This window comes from Acomys russatus, chromosome 25 (genome assembly GCF_903995435.1).
Source record: "Acomys russatus chromosome 25, mAcoRus1.1, whole genome shotgun sequence".
NCBI classification, from domain to species: Eukaryota; Metazoa; Chordata; class Mammalia; order Rodentia; family Muridae; genus Acomys; species Acomys russatus.
In genome coordinates this window covers 49,892,747-49,913,371 of record NC_067161.1, presented here as the reverse complement: position 1 = coordinate 49,913,371, position 20,625 = coordinate 49,892,747, and the positions used below count along the sequence as shown (strand labels likewise).

Below are 20,625 nucleotides of genomic sequence, written 5' to 3'. Positions count from 1 at the left end.
TGGCATAGCAATATACAGTCGAATGTGGGAGACACACAGTCACACTGCATCTCAACACCCACAGGCTTACCGTCCATGTGCCCAGCGGGCCGCAGTGCTGTTCTTCGTGCTCAACGACATGGGCTGCATTGACCCTATGTACCAGTTCTCGCTGGATGCTTACATCAGCCTCTTCATCCTCAGCATTGACAAGAGCCATCGCAGCAATAAGCTGGAGGACCGCATCGAATATCTGAATGAGTACCACACCTATGCTGTCTACAGGTCTGATGACCGCGCAGAGCAGGGGGCCAAGTGGCTGGCTGAAAGTCCTCTGGTTACATGTGGCATAGTGCCACTCCAGCAGTGGCACTGTGTTAAATGTTAAATACACATTTAGGGGTCGGGAAAGAGCTCAGTGGGTAAATTGCTTGCTGTGCAATTGTGAAGGCTTGAATTGAGATTTCATGATCCCACATCAAAAACTGGATACAAGCCAGGTGGTGGCACACGCCTTTAATCCCAGCACTCAGGAGACAGAGGCAGGCGGGTCTCTACGAATTCAAAGCCGGCCTGGTCTACAGAGTGAGCCCCAGAATAGTCAAGGCTACAGAGAGAGACCCTGTCTCAACCCCCTCCTCCCCCCCAAAAATCCTAAAAAACAAACCAAGGAAAAGCTGGATACAGTGGGGTGTGATTATGATCCCAGCACTGGGAGGTGAGACAGGATCCCTGACACTTTCCAGCTGAACTGATGAGCTGGAAGCTAATCAGTTTTGAGATCCTGTCTCAAAAAAATAAAGGGCTGGGTGTGGTGGCAAACATCTTTAATCCCAGCACTTGGGAGGCAGAGGCAGGGGTCGCTGTGAGTTCAAGGCCAGCCTGGTCTACAGAGCAAGCTCCAGAACAGCCAAGGCTACACAGAGAAACCCTGTCTTGGGGGGCGGGGGTCAAGTAGAGAGCAATTGAGGAAAGTTACTCTCTGTTTCTCCATGCATTGTGCATATATGTGTACCCACCCACACATGAACATGCACAGACATGCACACAGTAGACACACAGACTGAACAGACAGACACCCATGGCAGATTGGAATTCATGAGGTCTGGGGTGGGGTCTGGGACTCTACATCTCTGATAAGCTTCCGGGAGCTGTTGATCCTACTGTTTAGTCTTTGTTTATTTATTTATTATTACTATTTTGGCTTTTCTGAGGCAGGGTTTCCTTGTATAGCTTTGGCTGTCCTGGACTCGCTCTGTAGACCAGGCTGGCCTTGAACTCACAGAGATCCGTCTGCCTCTGCCTCCTGAGTGCTGGGATTACAGGCGTGCGCCACCAACTCCCAGCTTTGTTTACTTGTTTAAACTTACATGGATGTATTAGTTATTTGTGGTGGGCGGCACGCACGCGCCGCAGCTCATGTATGCTGTGGCCAGCCCGTGAAGATCAGAGAGAAATTCCGGGACTCCATTCTCTTTCCAGCCTGTAGGCTGCAGGGGTCAAGTTTGGGCCACAAAGCTAGGCAGCAAGCTCCTTTACCTGCTGAGCTGTCGTGCCTGCCTGGGGACCACAGTTTAAACATCAAAATACTTCACTTCCCCACCTGGACTGGCTTACAGACCATTCAAACCCAGTGTGCATCAGATAAAACTTGGGATCTGCCTCTTCGGGCCAGGGTCCTGGTGCCTGAACGGCACGCCCACGGCACACCCACATCTGCAACGTGGAGTTACTCTTTATTCTCCCAAGTTTCTCCCCATTCCCCCCTGACCACCAGGGCTGGGCCTTGGGCCTTGGTGCATATTTTCCCATGAATTTCACAGCATTCCCCTGGCAGGTCACCCTGCCTGCGTGTCCCTCCTACTCTGTCCTCCAGCTGTCAGGCTTCAGACAGACTATCTATCACTCCTGGCTTAAATTCTTCAGTGGCTGTCATATCTGAGTGATCCCCAAACCCTGTGACCTGGCCTTCACCTGTCCCAGTTTCGTAGCAGCTGCCTGGGCAGCACTGCTGACCCTCAGTCCTTGCCCCGTCACTCTGGGTTTCCCTTACACTGTGAGTTCTCCTTGGAACACTCGGTTTCTTCTTTCTCCTTCTCCCTGGTCGCTGGACAGTCTCCAAAGGCCTCAAGGCACCTGCTCTGAGGGGCTTCCTAAGTGCAGTAGACACCTGGGCACCCACCGTGCCTTAGGTCCCCTGAAGCCACTCCCACAGCTGCGCGGGCCTCATCATGGCTCATGATTACCTCTAGGTCCCTGTGTCAGAGCACGCGGCCTCCCTGCTGGGCCATGACTTCCTCCAGGACAATGATAGTGTATTTATCTGTGTCTTCAGGAGCACAGAGTGTCCAGCAAGATACTGAGAATAATCAGTGTTTTGTTTTCTAATGGAACCGACGCCCAGTTATGGGTGAACTCTGGGAAAACCATGCCGACCTCTCAAGGCCCCTGAGTCCTTGGCTGTTTGCAGGATGTTTGCGCCAGGCGCTGACCAGCCCCTCTGTGTCAGGCTCTATGTGTGGCACAGTGTGCTGCTGGGCGTCTCACTGCCCATGCTGCACACGCTCCGTCTCCCTGCCCCCCTCCTAGGTACACCTGCACACGCTCCGTCTCCCTGCCCCCCTCCTAGGTACACCTGCACATGCTCCGTCTCCCTGCCCCCTCCTAGGTACACCTGCCGCACCCTTTTTGAGCGCCACAAGCTGCTGTTCAGTTTTCACATGTGTGCCAAAATCCTGGAGACATCCGGGAAGCTCAACATGGACGAGTACAACTTCTTTCTGCGTGGGGGCGTGGTGAGTCGGCGAGGGGGCGTGGCGAGTCGGCGAGGGGCGTGGCGAGTCGCCAGCCGGCCCGCATTCCCCAGCACGGTGGTCACCAAACCCGAGGCTTCCCGTGTGATCTAAGGAAAAAGCCCTCTGGGAAGGTGCACACGAGCACCCCAGGGTGTGGGGCTGACCTGCCGCGTGACTCTTGGGACTCAGTACAAGCTGATCACTGTTATGCCTCCTACCCGAGGCCCACGTGTATTGGCTCTCTCCCTTTAAAAAATTAAGAGCAGGGCGTGGTGGCGCACGCCTTTAATCCTAGCCTGGTCTACAAAGTGAGTCCAGGGCAGCCAAGGCTACACAGAGAGATCCTGTCTCAAAAAAACCAAAAAAAGAACAAAATAAGAATTTAATAAATAAAAAAGTAAGCTGAGGTTCCATGCACTTATGACCCCAGCATGTGGTGAAAGGTGGATCCCCGGAACTTACTGCCCAGCCATCTTTTCCAGTTCAATGTGAGATCCTATCTCAAGGGAATAAGTAGAAATAGGAGACACCCAACATCCGTTCTCTGCCTTCCACATGCTTTCATAGCCATGTGTATGCGCCCACACACCAAAGGGAGAAAAGCTCCAAATTTTTGTTTAAAAGAACAAGTATAGGAGGGGAAAGGAAGAGCCTGCGGTTCTGCAGGACGGCGTCTACCACCAGGAGCTCTGGGGCGGCTCTTCCCAGTAGAGGGCACCAGCTTCCTAACTCCAGCTGGTAAGGGTCGCAGTAACCCACCCCACCCCATCTATTCCTCTGGGAAAGTGGTATCGCATCCATCTTGGATTCCTGTACCGTCTCCTCATCCATCATTCACTCTTGTTTCATACAAATCCAACGCTGGAGACACACACATAGGTGGACACACACACACACAGTGTTGAGACACACATAGGTGGGCACATACACACATACAGTGGTGGGGGAGGAGGTGACTTAAAATATCTTGTTTTTGATTAAAACAGCATTATATAGTTTTATTGGATATAGTGGATATCTATGTGTATGTATACATACATACATACATACATACATACATACACACAGATAGACATATCTGCATATATATGAGATAAGGCTCTTTTTTATTTCTCAGGCTAGTCTAAAACTCACTGTGTAGCTTAGGCTCGCCTTGCATTCCTGGTAGTTTTCTTGCGTGGCCTGGGTGCTTTGGTAATAGGCACCATGCCTGGCTTGTTATGAGGCATTCCAATACATACATACGTGTGTGTGTGTCTAATGACCAGATCAGGGTAACTGGCATATCCGTTAAAACAAACATATGCCTTTTTTTGTTGGAATGTTTAGAATCAGTAAGGATTCTTCTGAGAGTCCCTGGCACCTTCCTCCTCTTTTGCTCAAGGTTCTGGATCGGGAGGGCCAAATGGACAACCCGTGTACTAGCTGGCTGGCGGATGCTTACTGGGATAACATCACGGAGCTGGACAAACTGACCAACTTCCATGGACTCATGAACTCCTTTGAGCAGTACCCTCGGGACTGGCACCTGTGGTATACCAACTCTGCGCCCGAGAAGGCCATGCTGCCAGGTGCCCGGCCCCGGCACTGTCTCCCTGAGGCCTCTTCCCTCTACCTGCCCTCAGCTCCCCCCAACAAATGCAGCCCCCGAAAATTCCCCTTCGTTCAGATCCCTTCCACACTCATGCCCCGGCACGCGTCCCCCTGTCTCCAGGTGAGTGGGAAAATGCCTGCAATGACATGCAGCGCATGCTGGTCGTCCGCTCCCTGCGTCAGGACCGAGTGGCCTTCTGTGTGACGTCCTTCATCGTCTCCAACCTTGGCTCTCGGTTCATCGAGCCACCTGTGCTTAATATGAAGTTGGTCAGTGGCTCCACCTTCCCGCCCACACCCACCCAGGTCACCCCTGCCTCCCACCCACACCCCCTGCCTCCCGCCCACACCCACCCAGGTCACCCCTGCCTCCCACCCACACCCCCTGCCTCCCGCCCACACCTGCCCACACCCGCCCACACCCCCCTGCCTCCCGCCCACACCCGCCCACAGGGCCCCACCACCTCTGCCTCAGCTCCCTCACTGCCATCTCAGTTCTGAGACCACTCCGGTGCTTCCAGGTGATGGAGGACTCTACTCCACGGTCCCCACTAGTGTTTATCCTGTCCCCCGGTGTGGACCCCACCAGTGCTCTTCTTCAGCTGGCAGAACACACAGGCATGGGCCACCGCTTCCACGCCCTGTCCCTGGGCCAGGGTCAGGCTCCCATTGCTGCTCGGCTCCTTCGAGAAGGTGTGACCCAGGGTTAGTATCCATCTCCGTTAGGGTTATGATTGTTGTGTTAAAACACCATGACCAAAAGCAACCTGGGGAGTGAATGGTTTATCTCACTCATAATCCCATCATCATCAAAGCAGCCAGGGCAGGAACCTAGAGGCAGCAGCAGAAGCAGAGACCATGGAGGGTGCTGCTCACTGGATTGTTCCCCATGGCTGTCCAGCCTGCTCTCTTATAGCACGCAGGACAAGCTGCCCAGGGGCAGCCCCAACCACAATGGGCTGGGCCCTCCTCACTAATCACTAATTAAGAAAATACTTGCAGGCTTGCCTACAGCTGGATCTTGTGAAGGCATTTTCTCCACTGAGGCTCCCTCCTCTCCGAGGACTCTAGCTTGTGTCAAGTGGACATAAAACTAGCCACCACAGTTCATTCCTGTCCATTCCTCAGGCCCAGTCCACTTCCCAAGAGACCCCCATCCTCCGCCCACTGCTGTGACTGCAGCTCCTGCTTTTCCATAAACCCCAGAAATAACGCTGGACATTTGACACCAGCTCCACTGCCCTCGTGTACAAAGTGGATGGGTCCGGAGGCCTGAGGAACCATCTATCCCTGTTGACCTTGGCTCCTCCTTGCAGGACACTGGGTGTTCTTGGCAAACTGCCACCTGTCACTGTCCTGGATGCCTAATCTGGACAAGCTGGTGGAACAGCTGCAGGTGGAGGACCCCCACCCTAACTTCCGCCTCTGGCTCAGCTCTAGTCCTCACCCAGACTTCCCAATCTCCATCCTGCAGGCCAGCATCAAGATGACCACAGAGCCACCAAAGGTACTGTGGCCTTAGAGCCGGCATCACCCTGTTGTCAGCTAACGCCCAGCCCACAGGGGGAAAATGTAAAGTTAACTTTGGTTTTAAAATGAGTCAGGGTCAAAAAAAAAAAAAAAAAAGAGTCAGGGTCTCATTGTAGTCCAGACTGGCCTTGAACTCACTCTTTTTTTTTGAACTCACTCTATAATCAATGGTAACACTGAATATCTGGCCCTCCTGCTCTTACCTCCCAGTATGCCTGGCTGTTTTAGACATTTTTTTCTGCCATCAAAGGTGTTTTGTTTTGTTTCTTGGTTTTTTGAGATAGAGTCTCTCTGTGTAGCCTTGGCTGTCCTGGACTTTCTTTGTAGACCAGGCTGGCCTCAAACTCACAGTGATCCCTCTGCTTCTGCCTCCTGGGATTAAAGGTGTCCCACCACGCGAGGCTCATCAAAGGTATTTTGTGGAAGAAGAAGAAAGAAAGAAAGAAAGAAAAATGGCTGGGCAGAGCAGTGCACGCCTGTAATCCCAGCACTCAGCACTTGGGAAGACAGAGGCAGGCAGATCGCTGTGAGTTGGAGGCCAGCCTGGTCTACAAAGCAAGTCCAACATCCCAGGCTACACAGACAAATCCTGTCTCGAAAAACCAAAAAAAAAAAAAAAAAAAAAAAAGGATTCTGTACATATTTTCAAAATGTCAAATGTTCCATAAATCTGCCACCAATATAATGAAAACCCTGCCCGCCCTCAGTTTTTGAGCAAGGCTGGGAATTGAACCCAGAACCAGAACATGCTAAATGCTCAGTCTACTACTGAGCTGTCCACTTCAGTGCCATTTACTTATACTTGCGCTCTAGAAAGTGACACACACACACACACACACACACACACACACACACAGAGAGAGAGAGAGAGAGAGAGAGAGAGAGAGAGAGAGAGGAGAGCGCTCATGCCAGTGGTGTTGGAGTGATACCTTTGTGTACCTTGTAAAGATTGTCTCCATAATGATTACAGTGCCAATGTCCAGCCTGTGACGGGATCTCTATGGGCAGAGTCGGCATCAATGAAACATAGACAATCTTGTGGTTTGTTTTTTTGTTTTTGTTGTTGTTGTTGTTGTTTTTTTTTGTTGGTTTTTTGAGAGAAGGTTTCTCTGTTACACAGAGACCAGGCTGTCCTGGACTCTTTGTAGACCACACTGGCCTTGAACTCAGAGATCCACCTGCCTCTGTCTCCCAAGTGCTGGGATTAAAGGCGTGCACCACCACACCTGGCACAAGAGGATTTCTATAAATTCAAGGCCGTCCTAGGTTACAAAGAAGACTGTCTCTCCCCTCCCCCTCCACCCCTTCTCACCCAGACAGGGTTTCTCTGTGTAGTCTTGGCTGTCCTAGAGTCACTTTGTAGTCCAGGCTGGCCTCGAACTCACAGTGATCCGCTTGCCTCTGCCTCTCAAGTGCTATGATTAAAGGCATGTGCCACCACACCTGGAAAGAAGACTGTCTTTAAAATAAATATAAGCAGGGTGATGGTGGCACATGCCTTTAATCCCAGCACTCAGGAAGTGGAGGGAGGCAATCTCCAGGAGTTTGGGGCTAGCCTTCTCTACAGGGTAGTGAGTTCCAGTACGGCCAGGGCTACACAGTATACACAGTGAAACCCTGTCTTTTTTTTTTGTTGTTGTTGTTGTTTTTCGAGACAGGGTTTCTCTGTATATCTTTGGCTGTCCTGGACTCACTTTATAGACCAGGTTGGCCTTGAACTCACAGCGATCCACCTGCCTCTGCTTCCCGAGTGCTGGGATTAAAGGCATGCGTCCCCACTCCCGGCCGAAACCCTGTCTTGAAAAGCCAAAGAAGGCAAACTTAGGGGCTGGAGAGATTGCTTGGCAGTTAAGAGCACTTGTCGTGGGCACAGAGGACCTGGGCTCAGTTCCCATCACCTACATGGTAGTTCACAAGTTTCCAGTCCCAAGAGATCCAGAGTGTCTGACTTCTGACTCCCAGGACACAAAGCATGCATGTGGTGCACATTATAACACATGCAGGCAAACAATTCACATATAAAATGAATACATCTTTCAAAATGATAATGCTTTGAAGAATATAGAGAGAATAAGCATTTTCTTTGAAGTGCCCTCTCTCTCCCCCACCCTGTTTTCCGAGACAGGGTCTCTCTGTGTAGCCTTGGCTGTCCTGGACTCACTTTGTAGATCAGGCTGGCCTCGAACTTACAGCGATCCGCCTGCCTCTGCCTCCCGAGTGCTGGGATTAAAGGCGTGAGGCCGCCGCCTCCCAGCTCTTGTTCTTTTTCTTTTCTTTATTTTTGGCTTGTTTCTTTTCTCCTTTTGCTATGTAGCCCAGGCTGGCTTTGAACTTATGATCATCCTAATTGTTCTCCCAAATGTACCCCTATGCTTGCAATTCCATACATTTAAAAAAAAATTATTTTTCTGTTGCGGTGGGTTGGCAGTATAGCTCAGTGGTAGAATACTTTCCTGGAATGAATAAGGCTTTGAGGTTTGATCCTCAGCATTGAAATACAATTAAACAATAACACCAAAAAACTAATTGTAGGTATACACTTCTGTCTTTACCCATATTTTCTGGCACTTGCAAATTGGCTGGTTCGTGGAGGACATCATGATTAAGAGACTCAAACCTGGAGGAAGGGCTGGTTGCTGTGGCCCATCTGCAGCCCTAGCACTGTCAAGAAGATCTCCTCCAGGTCCATGTCCACTTAGGGCTGGTTGCCGTGGCCCATTTGCAGCCCTGGCCCTGTCAGGAGGATCTCCTCCAGGTCCATGTCCACTTAGGGCTAGTTGCTGTGGCCCATCTGCAGCCCTAGCACTGTCAGGAAGATCTCCAGCTCCATGTCCACTCCTTCTACATAGCAATTGAGGCCAGGGGAGGGAGTGGCTGAGTGGCAGGCTTATTGTGCCCCACGTGGGGAAGCCCAACATCCATGTCCTGTACTACTCCCCAAAATAAGTAATAGACGGAGGGAGAAGACAGGGTTACCAGTAGCATGCTCAGTGTAGAAGGTACCCAGCCTGTGAGTGAGCATCGGTCAGCATGCAGATCACAGGCTAGAGTTGAGCTTCAAGTTACTCCTCCAGCCAGGGCCTTTGTGCAGGGCCGTCTCCACAGCTGCCCATGATGCTTCTAGTGGCAGGGTTGAGCAGGACAAGTGTCAGCCTGTACTCCATTGTCCTCAGGGTCTCAAGGCCAACATGACACGTCTGTATCAACTGATGACAGAAGCCCAGTTCATTCGTTGCTCCAAACCTGCCAAATACAAGAAGCTGCTGTTTGCTCTCTGTTTCTTCCACTCTATATTACTTGAGCGCAAGAAGTTTCTACAGCTCGGCTGGAATATTATCTATGGCTTCAATGACTCTGACTTTGAGGTCTGTGCTAGGCTGGGGCCCCTCATGGCCAGCCCTTTTTCTCCTCCTCATACTTCTTGCCCCGTGGCTGTTTTGTGGGAATATTGGCTGCCAGAGAGCTGATGTTAAAGCCCCATTGGGAGAGTTCTTGCTGCCACTATATGAGGCTGGCCTTGGGACCACACACAGGTGTCAGAGAACCTGCTGAGCCTCTATCTGGATGAATATGAGGAGACGCCCTGGGATGCGCTCAAATACCTCATTGCCGGTGTCAATTACGGCGGACATGTCACAGATGACTGGGATAGACGCCTGCTCACCACCTACATCAACGATTATTTCTGTGACCTGAGTCTAACAACTCCCTTCTACCGGTGAGTGGAGCGCAGTACGGGGCGGGGGGTAGGGGAGTGGGGGAGAAGGGCAGGTACCGAGTGGGCGGTGAAAGGATATAAACAGACCAGGGGCCAGGATTGAGTGGTGTGTGTGTGTGTGTGTGTGCACGTGTGTGTGCGCGCGCGCGTGTGTGAGTGTGCGCGTGCGTGTGTGGGTGTGTGTATGTGTGCACGTGCGTGTTTGTGTATGTGTGCGCGCACGTGTGTGAGTGTGTATGTGTGCGCATGCACGTATGTGTGTGTGCATGAGTGTGTGTATGTGTGTGCATGCACGTGTGTGTCTGTGTGTGCGTGTGTGCGCACACGTGCGCACACGGGTGTGTGTGTGTGTGCGCGCGCGCAGAGACTAGGAGACTGCAAGGAGATGGAATTTGTGGAATTGGGAGGCAGAGCAAGAGCTGGATCCAGGAGTCAGACAAATGGGGATGTACTGAGGCTGAGGTCTTGGCTTGGCACAGAAGCGCAGGTCCTGCAATGTGGTTCTCTGCTCTTGCTGCCCAGGTTGTCTGTACTGGACACTTATTTCATCCCGAAGGATGGGAGCTTGGCCTCTTACAAAGAATATATCAGCTTGCTGCCCGGCATGGACCCCCCTGAGGCCTTTGGCCAGCATCCTAATGCTGACGTGGCCTCGCAGATCACTGAGGCCCGGACCCTCTTTGAGACACTGCTTTCCCTGCAGCCCCAGATCACACCCACCAGGATTGGTGGCCAGAGCCGAGAAGAGAAGGTAGGGACAGAGGGTTTCCTGGGGTGAGGGCAGGTTGAAGAAGGGCAGGCCAGTCCCAAGCTTCTGCCTTCCCAGGTCCTAGAGTTAGCTGCTGATGTGAAGCAGAAGATTCCAGAAATGATTGACTATGAGGGCACCCGGAAGTTGCTGGCTCTCGACCCCTCCCCACTCAACGTGGTCCTCCTGCAGGAGATCCAGAGATACAACAGCTTGATGAAGACCATCTTGTAAGATGGGAGGAGCATGCAAGGAGCAGGAGAAAGGCCCGTGCTCACGGCTGGGGTGGTTCTCACAGGCCCGCAGCTCCCTAATACTCTACCCACCTCGTTCCTTCCACTCAGGTTCTCACTGACAGACTTAGAGAAGGGCATCCAGGGCCTCATCGTCATGTCAACAAGCCTGGAAGAGATTTTCAATTGCATCTTTGATGCTCATGTTCCTCCGCTCTGGGGAAAGGCAAGATCTCAGCACTGTCAACCTTAACCCTGAACCCCCTCTTCACTTCATTCTCAGGAGGCGTATGGCAGACTTCAAGGAGCCTGGGGTTCTAATCCAGACAGGGTCGAGGTGTTGAAATCTGGCCCTGCCACTCACTGACTGTAGCACTTAACTAAAAGATGCAGTCACATGACCTTCTGCAAGGATAGTTCAAAGACTCCCCGAGTACTGCGCATGTTACCCAACCCCCCAATACTGCGCATGTTGCTCAACCCCCCAACTACTGCGCATATTAATTACTCAACCTCCCCAGTACTGTGCATGGTACTTTTGAATTAGGAATCCTTAACTAGGTGTCTATGCAAATATTCCATACACACCCCCAAAACCCATGAGAAATCTGAAACACTTCAGGCCTTGTGTGTTTTGGATGAAGAATTATCTTGCAGTGATATTGCCATTAATAAATAGTTGCTAGTTTATGCTTTTCCCCTGGGACTTAGCTTTTGGAGAGCTTTGACCAACTGTAGTTACAGAGCAGGGCTGATGCCAGCTAGCTGCCCTAGGTGTGAAGAGCGCCATGGAGCTACCCAACACATGCACCGCCTCCCTTCTCAGGCGTACCCCTCACAGAAGCCTTTGGCTTCCTGGACTCGGGACCTGGCCGTGCGTGTGGAACAGTTTGAGCTGTGGGCCAATCGAGCCCATCCTCCTGTGATCTTCTGGCTGTCCGGCTTCACTTTCCCCACTGGCTTCCTGACTGCTGTGCTGCAGGCCTCAGCCCGCCAGAACAACGTAAGCACCGCGATGGCGGGCGCAGGGCGGCAGGCTGGGGCGTGCATTCGTCCTCCTCCTCCTCTGTCACCTTCAACCCACAGATTTCAGTGGATAGCCTCTCTTGGGAGTTTATAGTCTCCACTGTGGATGACAGCAACCTGGTGTACCCACCCAAGGTGAGAGGCAGATGAACTTGGGCTTCTAAGCAAAATGTGTAGGATAGGGGAAGAAAAAGGGGGTGGTTAACTGGAAGAGAAGGGGGAGGTCTAAATTCTCCCCAAATCTGTCTCCATCTCTCCAGGATGGTGTCTGGGTTCGGGGCCTGTACCTGGAGGGTGCTGGCTGGGACCGAAAGAACTCTTGTTTAGTGGAGGCAGAGCCCATGCAGCTGGTCTGTCTTATGCCCACGATCCACTTCCGTCCAGCTGAGAGCCGCAAGAAAAGTGCCAAGGGTAGGAAACTGTCCCCTCCTCATCTCTTGTTTGGATACTAATCCAACCTCTCTCTTTGCTCCAGTCCTCAAATGCACCCACCCTCATCGTCCAGGCTCCAGGCTCTGACTTCTTTTCCTCTCTCCTAGGCATGTACTCCTGTCCCTGCTATTACTATCCCAACCGGGCAGGCAGCGCGGATCGAGCGTCCTTTGTCATCGGCATCGATCTCCGATCCGGAGCCATGACAGCTGATCACTGGATTAAGAGGGGCACTGCTCTACTGATGAGCCTGGACAGTTGATGAGCCCCTCCCCCCTTCTTTCCTGCTTGAGAGGGTCGGAAGCTCCAAGACCTTGAACTAAAGTTGGATCTCAGGCTTTGATCTTAGCTGAATCCAGCACATAATGGTGCCTTGAAGGTACCTTGTGGCACTCGCCGTAAAGGTGGAAGACTTGTATTGGAGCTCACTCAGTACAGTAAAACTCGTGCAAACCCAAGCCCAAGTCTCTCAATGGAATGGTGGCGTTTCAGTGTGTGTTGGGGTAGAGGAAGGAAGCTGGCACTTAATTAGTAGGAAGGAGCTGCTACAGCAAAAATTGAGAGGGGCGAATGGGGTGGCCTCTAGAGGGAGGGAGGCGTGGCCTTGAACTACTGGCCCGCCAGGCCTAAGGAAGGTGTGACTAAATCTCCCGGGAAAGGCTGGAGCAGGCAGGGCGGAGCTTGCTTTGGAAGGGCGCGGGATCCAAATGGAATAGAGATTTATCAGGTAAGGGTCTGGGTTGGGTGTCGTACACTGCACCCTAAACCTTGCAATCTTTATTCGGAGTTCTTAACTGACAGCAGAGCTGAGGCGAGCAGGACCAAGGTCAGGGCGGAGCCCGAGAGAAGGACTTTAACGCAAAGGGGCGGGACCGGGGGCCGGGGGGGGGGCTGGGGAAGGGGGCGGGTGCGGGTGTTTGTGTTGGAAAATCAAACTGCGCCACGGGGTGGAGCGGCCCCCCCCAACCCCTGTCCGGGAGACGGTGGGGGGGCCGCTCGACCCCCGAGAGGGCCTTCGGATCCTGAATATCTGGGACCCCCAGGACCAGGTAATGGGGAGCCGCAGGGGCTTTTGGAAAAAGGGAAACCATCTCCGTGTAAGGGGGGCGGGACGTCAGACTCTCTGGAGGGGTCGGGCTAGGGAATGGGCATTTTGGTCTTGGGAAAAGCAATGGCAAAGTGGGGGCGCAGGACATCCAGGTCCCCCAGAAAAGAACAAGGCGAAGGTTGCAGAAAAACTGTGGTCTTGAACTCCAAAGGTCAAGAGGGCTTGACCATCCTCCCAGTCCTCGGTTTGGGATGGGGACCTAAGGGCGGGGCTAAGTGATCCTAAGGAGCCGGGAAGTTTGCTGATAGGTCGGAGGTTAGGCGATGATCAGATGCGGTCAGGCAAAGTGAACCTACAGTTACGGGGCCACTTGAAGGCTCCCTCCAGCTCTAACCCCGTGAGATGCGTATTCGTAATTGTCACCACCCCACCAGGAGCGGCAGCTTTTCCCGTTTCCCTCTACACCACCGCACCTTCTGCTCTCGGCCCCGCCTGGTTCGGTCCCCTACGCTCCGGTGCCCTCCACACTTTTCTCAGTTCCCTAGCCTTCGCTGGGCTCTGGCCCTTTCTCCATGCTGAGCCTTTCCCACGTAGCCACGAGATGGCGAAGATGAGACGCCCACCCGAGCTGAGGGGTATGCGGGCTGGGGGTGGGGGGGAGAGGGTGTAGCTGTGACACACGCCTTTAAGAAAGGTGCGCTGGGGTTCTCCGATTTCCTGTCATTTGCCTGGCACCCACCCCCACCCCCGTGCCAGGAAATTGTAAGCTTATGGGTAAACGGTAGAAGCTGGGGACAGGGCTAGAGACTCCGCCTATATTTTTTCGGCCTAGAATAAAGAGTAGCGAAGTGGCATGCCATTCGTTTCCGGTCTGATGTGGCCAGTGGCTGTGTCTTGGGGTGGAGGGCGGGAGTGTTGAGAAGGTCGAAGGCAGAACACCTAGTTCCGGGCCATGAGAACCCGGACAGAAAGAAGCAACGAGCTGGGGTGCAATAGATGTGGACTCAGTGGCCGTCCAGGGTAAGGCAGGACCCAGAAGCCAGCTAAGCTCAATTGCTTGCCCGGGTTGTTTGCTCAGTTGCCAGAGTAACAGGCCAACGAAGGTCCACCGCCAGATTCCCAAACTCACTCCGATCCGCTTCAGCGGACGTCGCCTACGTCAGGGCCCTAGTGACCAATGGGGAGCTGTCATTATAGCCTGAAAGAGGGAGAGGGAGGAGGCGGGGGGGGGGGGAGGTGGCTACCCAGGATCTGCACGTGCACTCCCACACGCAGCGCTCCCTGTACCCCCCCCCCTTCCACCGCACGCGCCAGACTGTCTCTTGCGCCTGCGCGACGAGTCGGGGTTTTTCTCCCCTCCTGCGCCCCCCCCCCCGCCAGCACTACTTTCCCAGCACCTCAGGTTTTAAGTCTGTGTTTGCAAACTAGTTCAGGGTTGCATTTCTCAATCCCTGAGGGCCCAGACGTCTGGGTGGGTTTGCGCTCTTTAGCCGGGTGTCGACTGTTAATGTCAGCCTCTCACGGGAGGCCGGCTACCTGTGTTCCTCACCGCCACCCCAGCTGGCGCCCCTAGCTCCCAGGTGGGCTGGGCGGAGCTGTGGTTTCCGGCCCCCCAGGCTCAGTCGCGGCTTTTCCCGAGCTCTAGCTTAGGTCGTTTCCACAAAAGAAGGGCAGTGGACACTAGCGCCCCTTCCCGGGGCTTCACCCGCCCAGGCCCAGCTGCGGTTAGTGACCTGGGAGGACACTGAGAAGCCTCCGGTAGTCCAGGTGACTTTCTTGGCCGCAGGGTCATCAGAGCCGTTTTTCCTTGTAAATTCCTGGGTTTTGAAATGCAAGCCAAACCTTTGCCTTCCCTAACATTTCTTCCTAGCTCGCCCTGGTGTTCTTTGCACCTCCCTTGGCTCCTTTCGGACGGTCTGTCCCCGTCTCCACTCGTCCTCTGCTTCTCCAGAGGGTTATATAACTCTTCCTCTCGGCGTGTCCTGATTTCAACTCCACAGACTCCGCCCTGGAACAGCGCGGGAGGGGCGGGAGAGTTGGGGACCCAGACAGAATCCGGCTGGCGGCCAGCTGGGGCACAGGGGATCCCGCAGATAGCAGACGGAGTCCCGCGGGACTTGGTGCCCTGTCCCCAGCCTCCCGCCCCTAACCAGACAGACAGCAAGCCCAGAAGAAAGAAGGCACAGTATCTCCGAGGGGCGTGTCGGGACAGTCAGAAATGTGGGTTGGGAGGTCAAGGCTGGAGGCTGAGAGGAGGAGGCTGGCGAGTGACCGGATTCCCTAGGATTAGTCCTGCTGGGGTTACTAGAGATAAAGGCAGGACGCCTGGGTTCCCTCCTCCTTCATCTCCTTTTTGGGTTCCCAGAATTCCTAGAGCTATTTCTCAGGAAACGTAGTCAACCAGCGGCATCTTCGCCCTGGTAGGAGTCAAAGGTCTGTGTTAGAGGTGGCCTGGGATGATGTCACCAGTGCACGTGCCCCGGGACGGTTGCCAGGCAATGCGATCTCCTCCCCTTTCCATTCCCTCCCACCTCTGCCCGGAGTCCCGTTCCAGTCCCGTGCCATCTCTTTCCCCTTTCCCTTCCCTTGGCATTAACGTCCTGCAGGTGGGAAAGCCTGGCCTGGAGTTTCGTGAGGGGGAGGGGCGCGGGTGTGGTGTGGCCTGAAAGACTTTGCCCCTTTGCTGGGTTGAGAGAATTTTGGATTTTTTTTTTTTTTTCTTCTCCCTAGATTGCCATAGAAAAACTCCCTCGCCAATCTCCTCCGCTCTGCAGTCCTCCCCCCGGACCCCCACGTGCGCCCTTGGAAGAGTCTTCTAGAAGTCTTTTTACTTTCCCACCTGCTGCATGGCCCAGTGTCATGTCCCTTTCCCGTCTTGAGTTGAAGTGAGTGTTCCTGCGAGACAGCTGCCCTCGGGGGCTGGTGCGTCCACCCGCACACAGCTCATTCCTAACACCCCCTTCACTCCTCTCACCAAACTGAGGAGCCAGGGTTAGGCTGAAGTCTAGGACTTTATCTATGTGGGTAGGTGGATCAGCTTCTAGCATTGCCCATTTCTCAGAGGAATTCAGTGATAGCCATGGCTCGCTTATCTGTTAAATCGTGGGGTTGGTGGTGGTATTAGAACGTCTCCTTTCATATGCCATAGAATTTGGACTGTCGCTCAAACCTGGATTTTAATCCCAGCTCTGGGACTTGGAAGAAAGGGGACAACCTCTCAGCCTTCAGTCCTTGGTCTGGGACGTTTAAATATCAGTACCTTCCGTCTGTCTGTCGGGAGGGGGGTGTGAAATAATCTTATGCAAAGCACTTAGCACAGTGGTTGGCATGAAATTAATACTGAATGAGTGTCATGAAATACGTATTATTAACTGGTGTTAGTGATTACAGTGGATGGACCTGTTCTAAAGTAGCCATCGCTAGGGACTGGGTAGAGTGGAGAGTTCTGCTAACTGGCGTGGTGCACATTGTGTGTGTAGGGGGTATCAGGGACTACTTTACATATCTTGATGTGGGCTTTAGTCAGATTTGTATTGCTTTCTTTAGATTTATTTTTCCCCTCCTTAAAAATAAAATAGCTAAGACTATTCCTTTGGCTGTTATAATTATGTTGTGGCTTTTGATTTTCAAGCGATAACTCTGCTTCCCTCCCGTGCTGCTCTCTGGAGCCTTTCATTTTGCAAAGAGACTCCACAGTTTCCCTAGCGGGGACATGGCTAGGCTAAAGGGGTGTGTAAAAGGTTGGGGTGGGTGGGTGGGTGGAGAGACTAGTGTTGGGGGGAGGCTGGGGGAGCGGGTAGTTAAAGGAAGAGACCGGAAGGGAGGAGGAGGGAGCCTGCTGGTGGGGAGGGAGGGGAGGAGGAGGAGGTGGAGGAGGAGGAGGAGGACGAGGAGGAGGAGGGAGGGAGGGGGTTGGGGAGAGCCTGCTACAGTTCTTTGTTTGACTCCGGGACTCAGGGACGGGGAGGAGGAGGGAGGGAGGCAGAGGCTGCAAGCGCCGGGGCAGGCCCAGGAGGCAGAGGAGGGACCGTCTCCCCCGCCCCCCACTCCCCCCCCCTGCTGCTTTCCCCCCTCCCTACCCGGACTCTGGGGGCACCGCCGGGGGACAGACACCCAGCAGGTAACCCGGGCCTGGCTCTCCCTCCCCGTCTTATTTTCTTCCACACCCTCTCGAACGACCCCTCTCGGTCTCCCTGATTTCCCCCGGCTTCGCCTTTCCCCCAGCCCCTCTTGTTCCATTTCCCCGAGTTGGGCTTGTCGCCTGCTGGCTCCGCCACCCTCCGTCTCGTGCAGCCTGACTCCCTTCCCCCCACTCCACAGTGTGTGTTCCCCTGTTCTGCCCGAGGCACCTTTTGGGGTTCTGTCTAGCTGTTACTCAGGCTGGCTTCTTCCGACCTGTCTCCTGGGGCTTTGCGGGAGGAGGGAGCCCTTATCCTTTAATGGCTCCCCCCCCCCCATCCTCGCTTGCCCCATTCTCCTTGTAGCAGTCTCTAGGGGTGAGAGAAAACCGGAATTTGGGGGGCCCTCTGGAGGGGGGGCTATGTGTTGCTGGAGACTGGGGCTGTGACTGTATGTGTGAGGAGGGGGTGGGGATTTGTTAGAGACCTGGCTGCTCCTCATGTCCCTTTAAATGGCTCTTAGAGTTCTGGGGACTGGGGGGTGGGGTGGGGAGGTGGCCGGCTGCCTGCTTGGGGGGCAGGGCCCTTGGTTTGTCCACACCGTCAGGGGTGGTAATGATTTAAAGGGACAGCCTTGGTGTGGCCACTGCCACCCTGTGCTGGCAGGAGGGGGAGCTGGCAGGCTGTGTCTACCGAGGCTTGGCTGGTGAGCAGGGCATTTGAGGCTGTCTGGGCCTGGGCCTGCAGGTCTGCAGTACAGTTACAGTTACTGTGGCCGGAAAGGTGCAAGAAGGGGTGCCAGCCTGCCCTGAGGGTGCTCAATCTGGGCTTTCTCCAGAACCCCATCTTTGAGTCCTTTGACTTCAGGGCCAAGAATCTGTGGGCCCACCAGGTGGGGGATACTGGCAGATCTGCAGGCCAGCAGGGTGACCTGGGCACTTTGGAGCTGGCCTTTCAGCTTCTCCTTTTGTTGTTTGGTTCTTTGCACTAGAAGGCCCCAGGCCCTCCCTCTCATGCAACACCCCCCACCCCCACCCCAGCTGTTGGACAGATGAGTTACAGCCTCCTGCTTGGGGCCAAGGCTGGTAAGGGATTAAAGTTCGGAGGTTGGCCCTTTAAATGGCTGGTAGCCCTACCCGACTCTGGTGTCCAGACACCCAATCACACACCCTTTTGACTCCCTTGGCTGCCCCTCACTCCTCTTGGTCTGGCCTAAGGCCTAGATAGACCCTTTCTAGTGTACCCCACCTCCACAAACGCTGTCAGCTTCTGGGTAAGTGCCTTAGTCCTGCCTATGCCCTGTCCCGAAGGCTTCCAGTCTCTAGCGTTTTTCTCCAGCAGAAGGTCCTTGCCAGTCTGGTTTTCGCAGCCTGCAGCTGAGCACTGCCCCTTCAGGGCCTTGCTTAGGTCAGAAATGACACCTCCCTGGGGCTGTGTCGTCAGCAGCTACAAAAGCTTGCAGCACATTGCATCATGGAGGCCAGAGGCCTAAGTCTCTGGGGCAGGGGGAAAGATGGGGGCTGGAAGGCCAGGAAATGGAGGCCAGGCAAAGAGCCCAGGTGTCTGGGTCCTGGGGCCAGAGAATAGAAAACATAGATCCCCAAGGAGTGAGGCTGAGGTGAGGGCTGACTGAGAACTGACCCCTGTACCAACACCTGATTCTAGGCCCTAGACTTGTATTAATAGACCTAGCTCTTTGCATTTAAGGATCAAGAGGGAACAGTGGACTGGGCCCCTGTCACCTTCTTAGGCCACATAGAGGAAGGAGGTGATGGGGAAACAGGATATGGCCTTGGAGGTGACATGGAGGGAGCCTGCTGCAGAGGCTACTTCCCGGCTAAAGCCCAGAGTCACAGTTCTTGAGGAAGAAGGCTCCTCCCTGTTGGGCCCGCTCATCTTGTCTGGCCACACTTGGCCTCTGCCAGGGCCTGCCTACACCTGCCTAAGGGAACAGGAAGGGTCAGAGTCCAAAGGGTGGGGTTGACTATCGGGTGTCTTGTTGGGGAGGAACTCCTGAGCTGAAGAACCCGAAGGCCTCGGGGTCCTCAAGCCCTAGGGGCACAGCTAAGGCTGGCTTGGTTGGAGGTTGCAGCTGGGCCCATGGGATCTCAGTCTAGCCAGAAGAGGGACCACGGGTTGGGGCTGAGGTGCCACAGTATGCCCCTCACCACCTGAACCAGGCTGCTCCGGAGAGGAAGGTTGGAGGACAGCTTTTTCCCAGGTTGCCATGGAAACTGTTTCTCCCATCTCATCTGACCTCTAGAGCTAGGTTTCTCCTCAATGAGGGGGCAAGAGGCTCAGGGACTCCTCCATCCCGGGAGATCCCCTCCTCTAACTGAATTTTTTTTCTTTTAGGTTCCCCCAGGCACCATGCCAGCCCCATAGTACTGCCCACCCCACGACCTCTGCTGTACCCACTGCTGGGGTACTTGTTCCAATGAGACAGAACACTTCAAACTTAATCCGGTAAGCTTGGCTGCTGGGTGTCACCTCCTGCCCCCAAGTCCAACTCTTCACTGCATGTTTGGAAACCTGCTATGATCTGGCCCATGCCCACTCACCGGAATGGTCCAGCCCAGCTCTGAACCTCCCCACATGCCTTGCTCGAATGGTTCAGCCCTGCGGGTTTCGGGAGCTCCCCCTCCATGTCCTAAGAATGGTTCACCCCCATACTTCACCATACTCTTTACTCCCTGGAACCCTCTTGACCCACACCCTCGCGCACAGCTCTAGGCTGACGGCAGCTGCGAGATAGCCCAGCGGACTTTCTTCCCGGAGGGAGGAGGGCATCACCATGCTTATAAAGGGTGTTTAGAACTGCTGTGGGGGAGATGTTAAGAGACTGCTGCCATGGAGCATGTCAGGGCCATCTTCGCATACCATCTCCGCCAGCCTCTTGGCCCATATTCCCACCATGGCGCACTGTGCCTGACTTTTAGCTCCCCGCTCTCTTCAGTCCCGCCTTGCCTCATCTCCCTTCTCCTCCTAGTAGAAACGGATGTTCCCTCAGCTGGGAAATTCAGTTCTGTGATTCTTCATTGCTTTCCCCGTTACTCACTAAGTTTCGTTAGTAGGACTCTTTTTTTCCTATCTGTCCTGTTTAGTACGACGGCTTGCACATCGGGCTGCCTTTGTAGATTTGTGCTGAATGAATGTTTTCACTGAATGTAGTGCTTCACTGCCAAGAAACCTACGGCTTCTGAGATCTGCCTCCTGCCCACACCTTCTCTAGAGGCTGTGAGACATTTGGGATAGTACCAGAGAGGAATGCTGGTCTAGGAGGTAGGCTGCATTTCCATCCGTGCAGCGAGGAACAGGTCAGCAGTGTAGAAAGTGGACCTCTGAAGGAAGCCCACCTGTCCCCTCACTTGCAGAATGATGTGGGTTGGGTCGCCGAGCCTTCCC

General features: G+C 54.0%; 1 protein-coding gene across 1 annotated transcript in view; it reads left to right on the top strand.

Annotated features, from left to right (window-relative positions):
* Positions 1–12,504, top strand: part of Dnah2 (dynein axonemal heavy chain 2) — a 100,183-nt gene extending 87,679 nt beyond the window's left edge. Inside the window, exons 72-86 of the mRNA XM_051167293.1 lie at positions 65–264; positions 2,648–2,774; positions 4,159–4,345; positions 4,489–4,637; positions 4,889–5,072; positions 5,684–5,874; positions 9,071–9,262; positions 9,431–9,615; positions 10,138–10,366; positions 10,442–10,593; positions 10,708–10,822; positions 11,423–11,599; positions 11,683–11,757; positions 11,883–12,033; positions 12,162–12,504. Coding sequence (XP_051023250.1) covers positions 65–264; positions 2,648–2,774; positions 4,159–4,345; positions 4,489–4,637; positions 4,889–5,072; positions 5,684–5,874; positions 9,071–9,262; positions 9,431–9,615; positions 10,138–10,366; positions 10,442–10,593; positions 10,708–10,822; positions 11,423–11,599; positions 11,683–11,757; positions 11,883–12,033; positions 12,162–12,316 — 2,469 coding nt within the window. The 3' untranslated portion in view covers positions 12,317–12,504. The remainder of the gene's footprint in view (positions 1–64; positions 265–2,647; positions 2,775–4,158; positions 4,346–4,488; positions 4,638–4,888; positions 5,073–5,683; positions 5,875–9,070; positions 9,263–9,430; positions 9,616–10,137; positions 10,367–10,441; positions 10,594–10,707; positions 10,823–11,422; positions 11,600–11,682; positions 11,758–11,882; positions 12,034–12,161) is intronic.
* Positions 12,505–20,625: the final 8,121 nt, after the last annotated feature.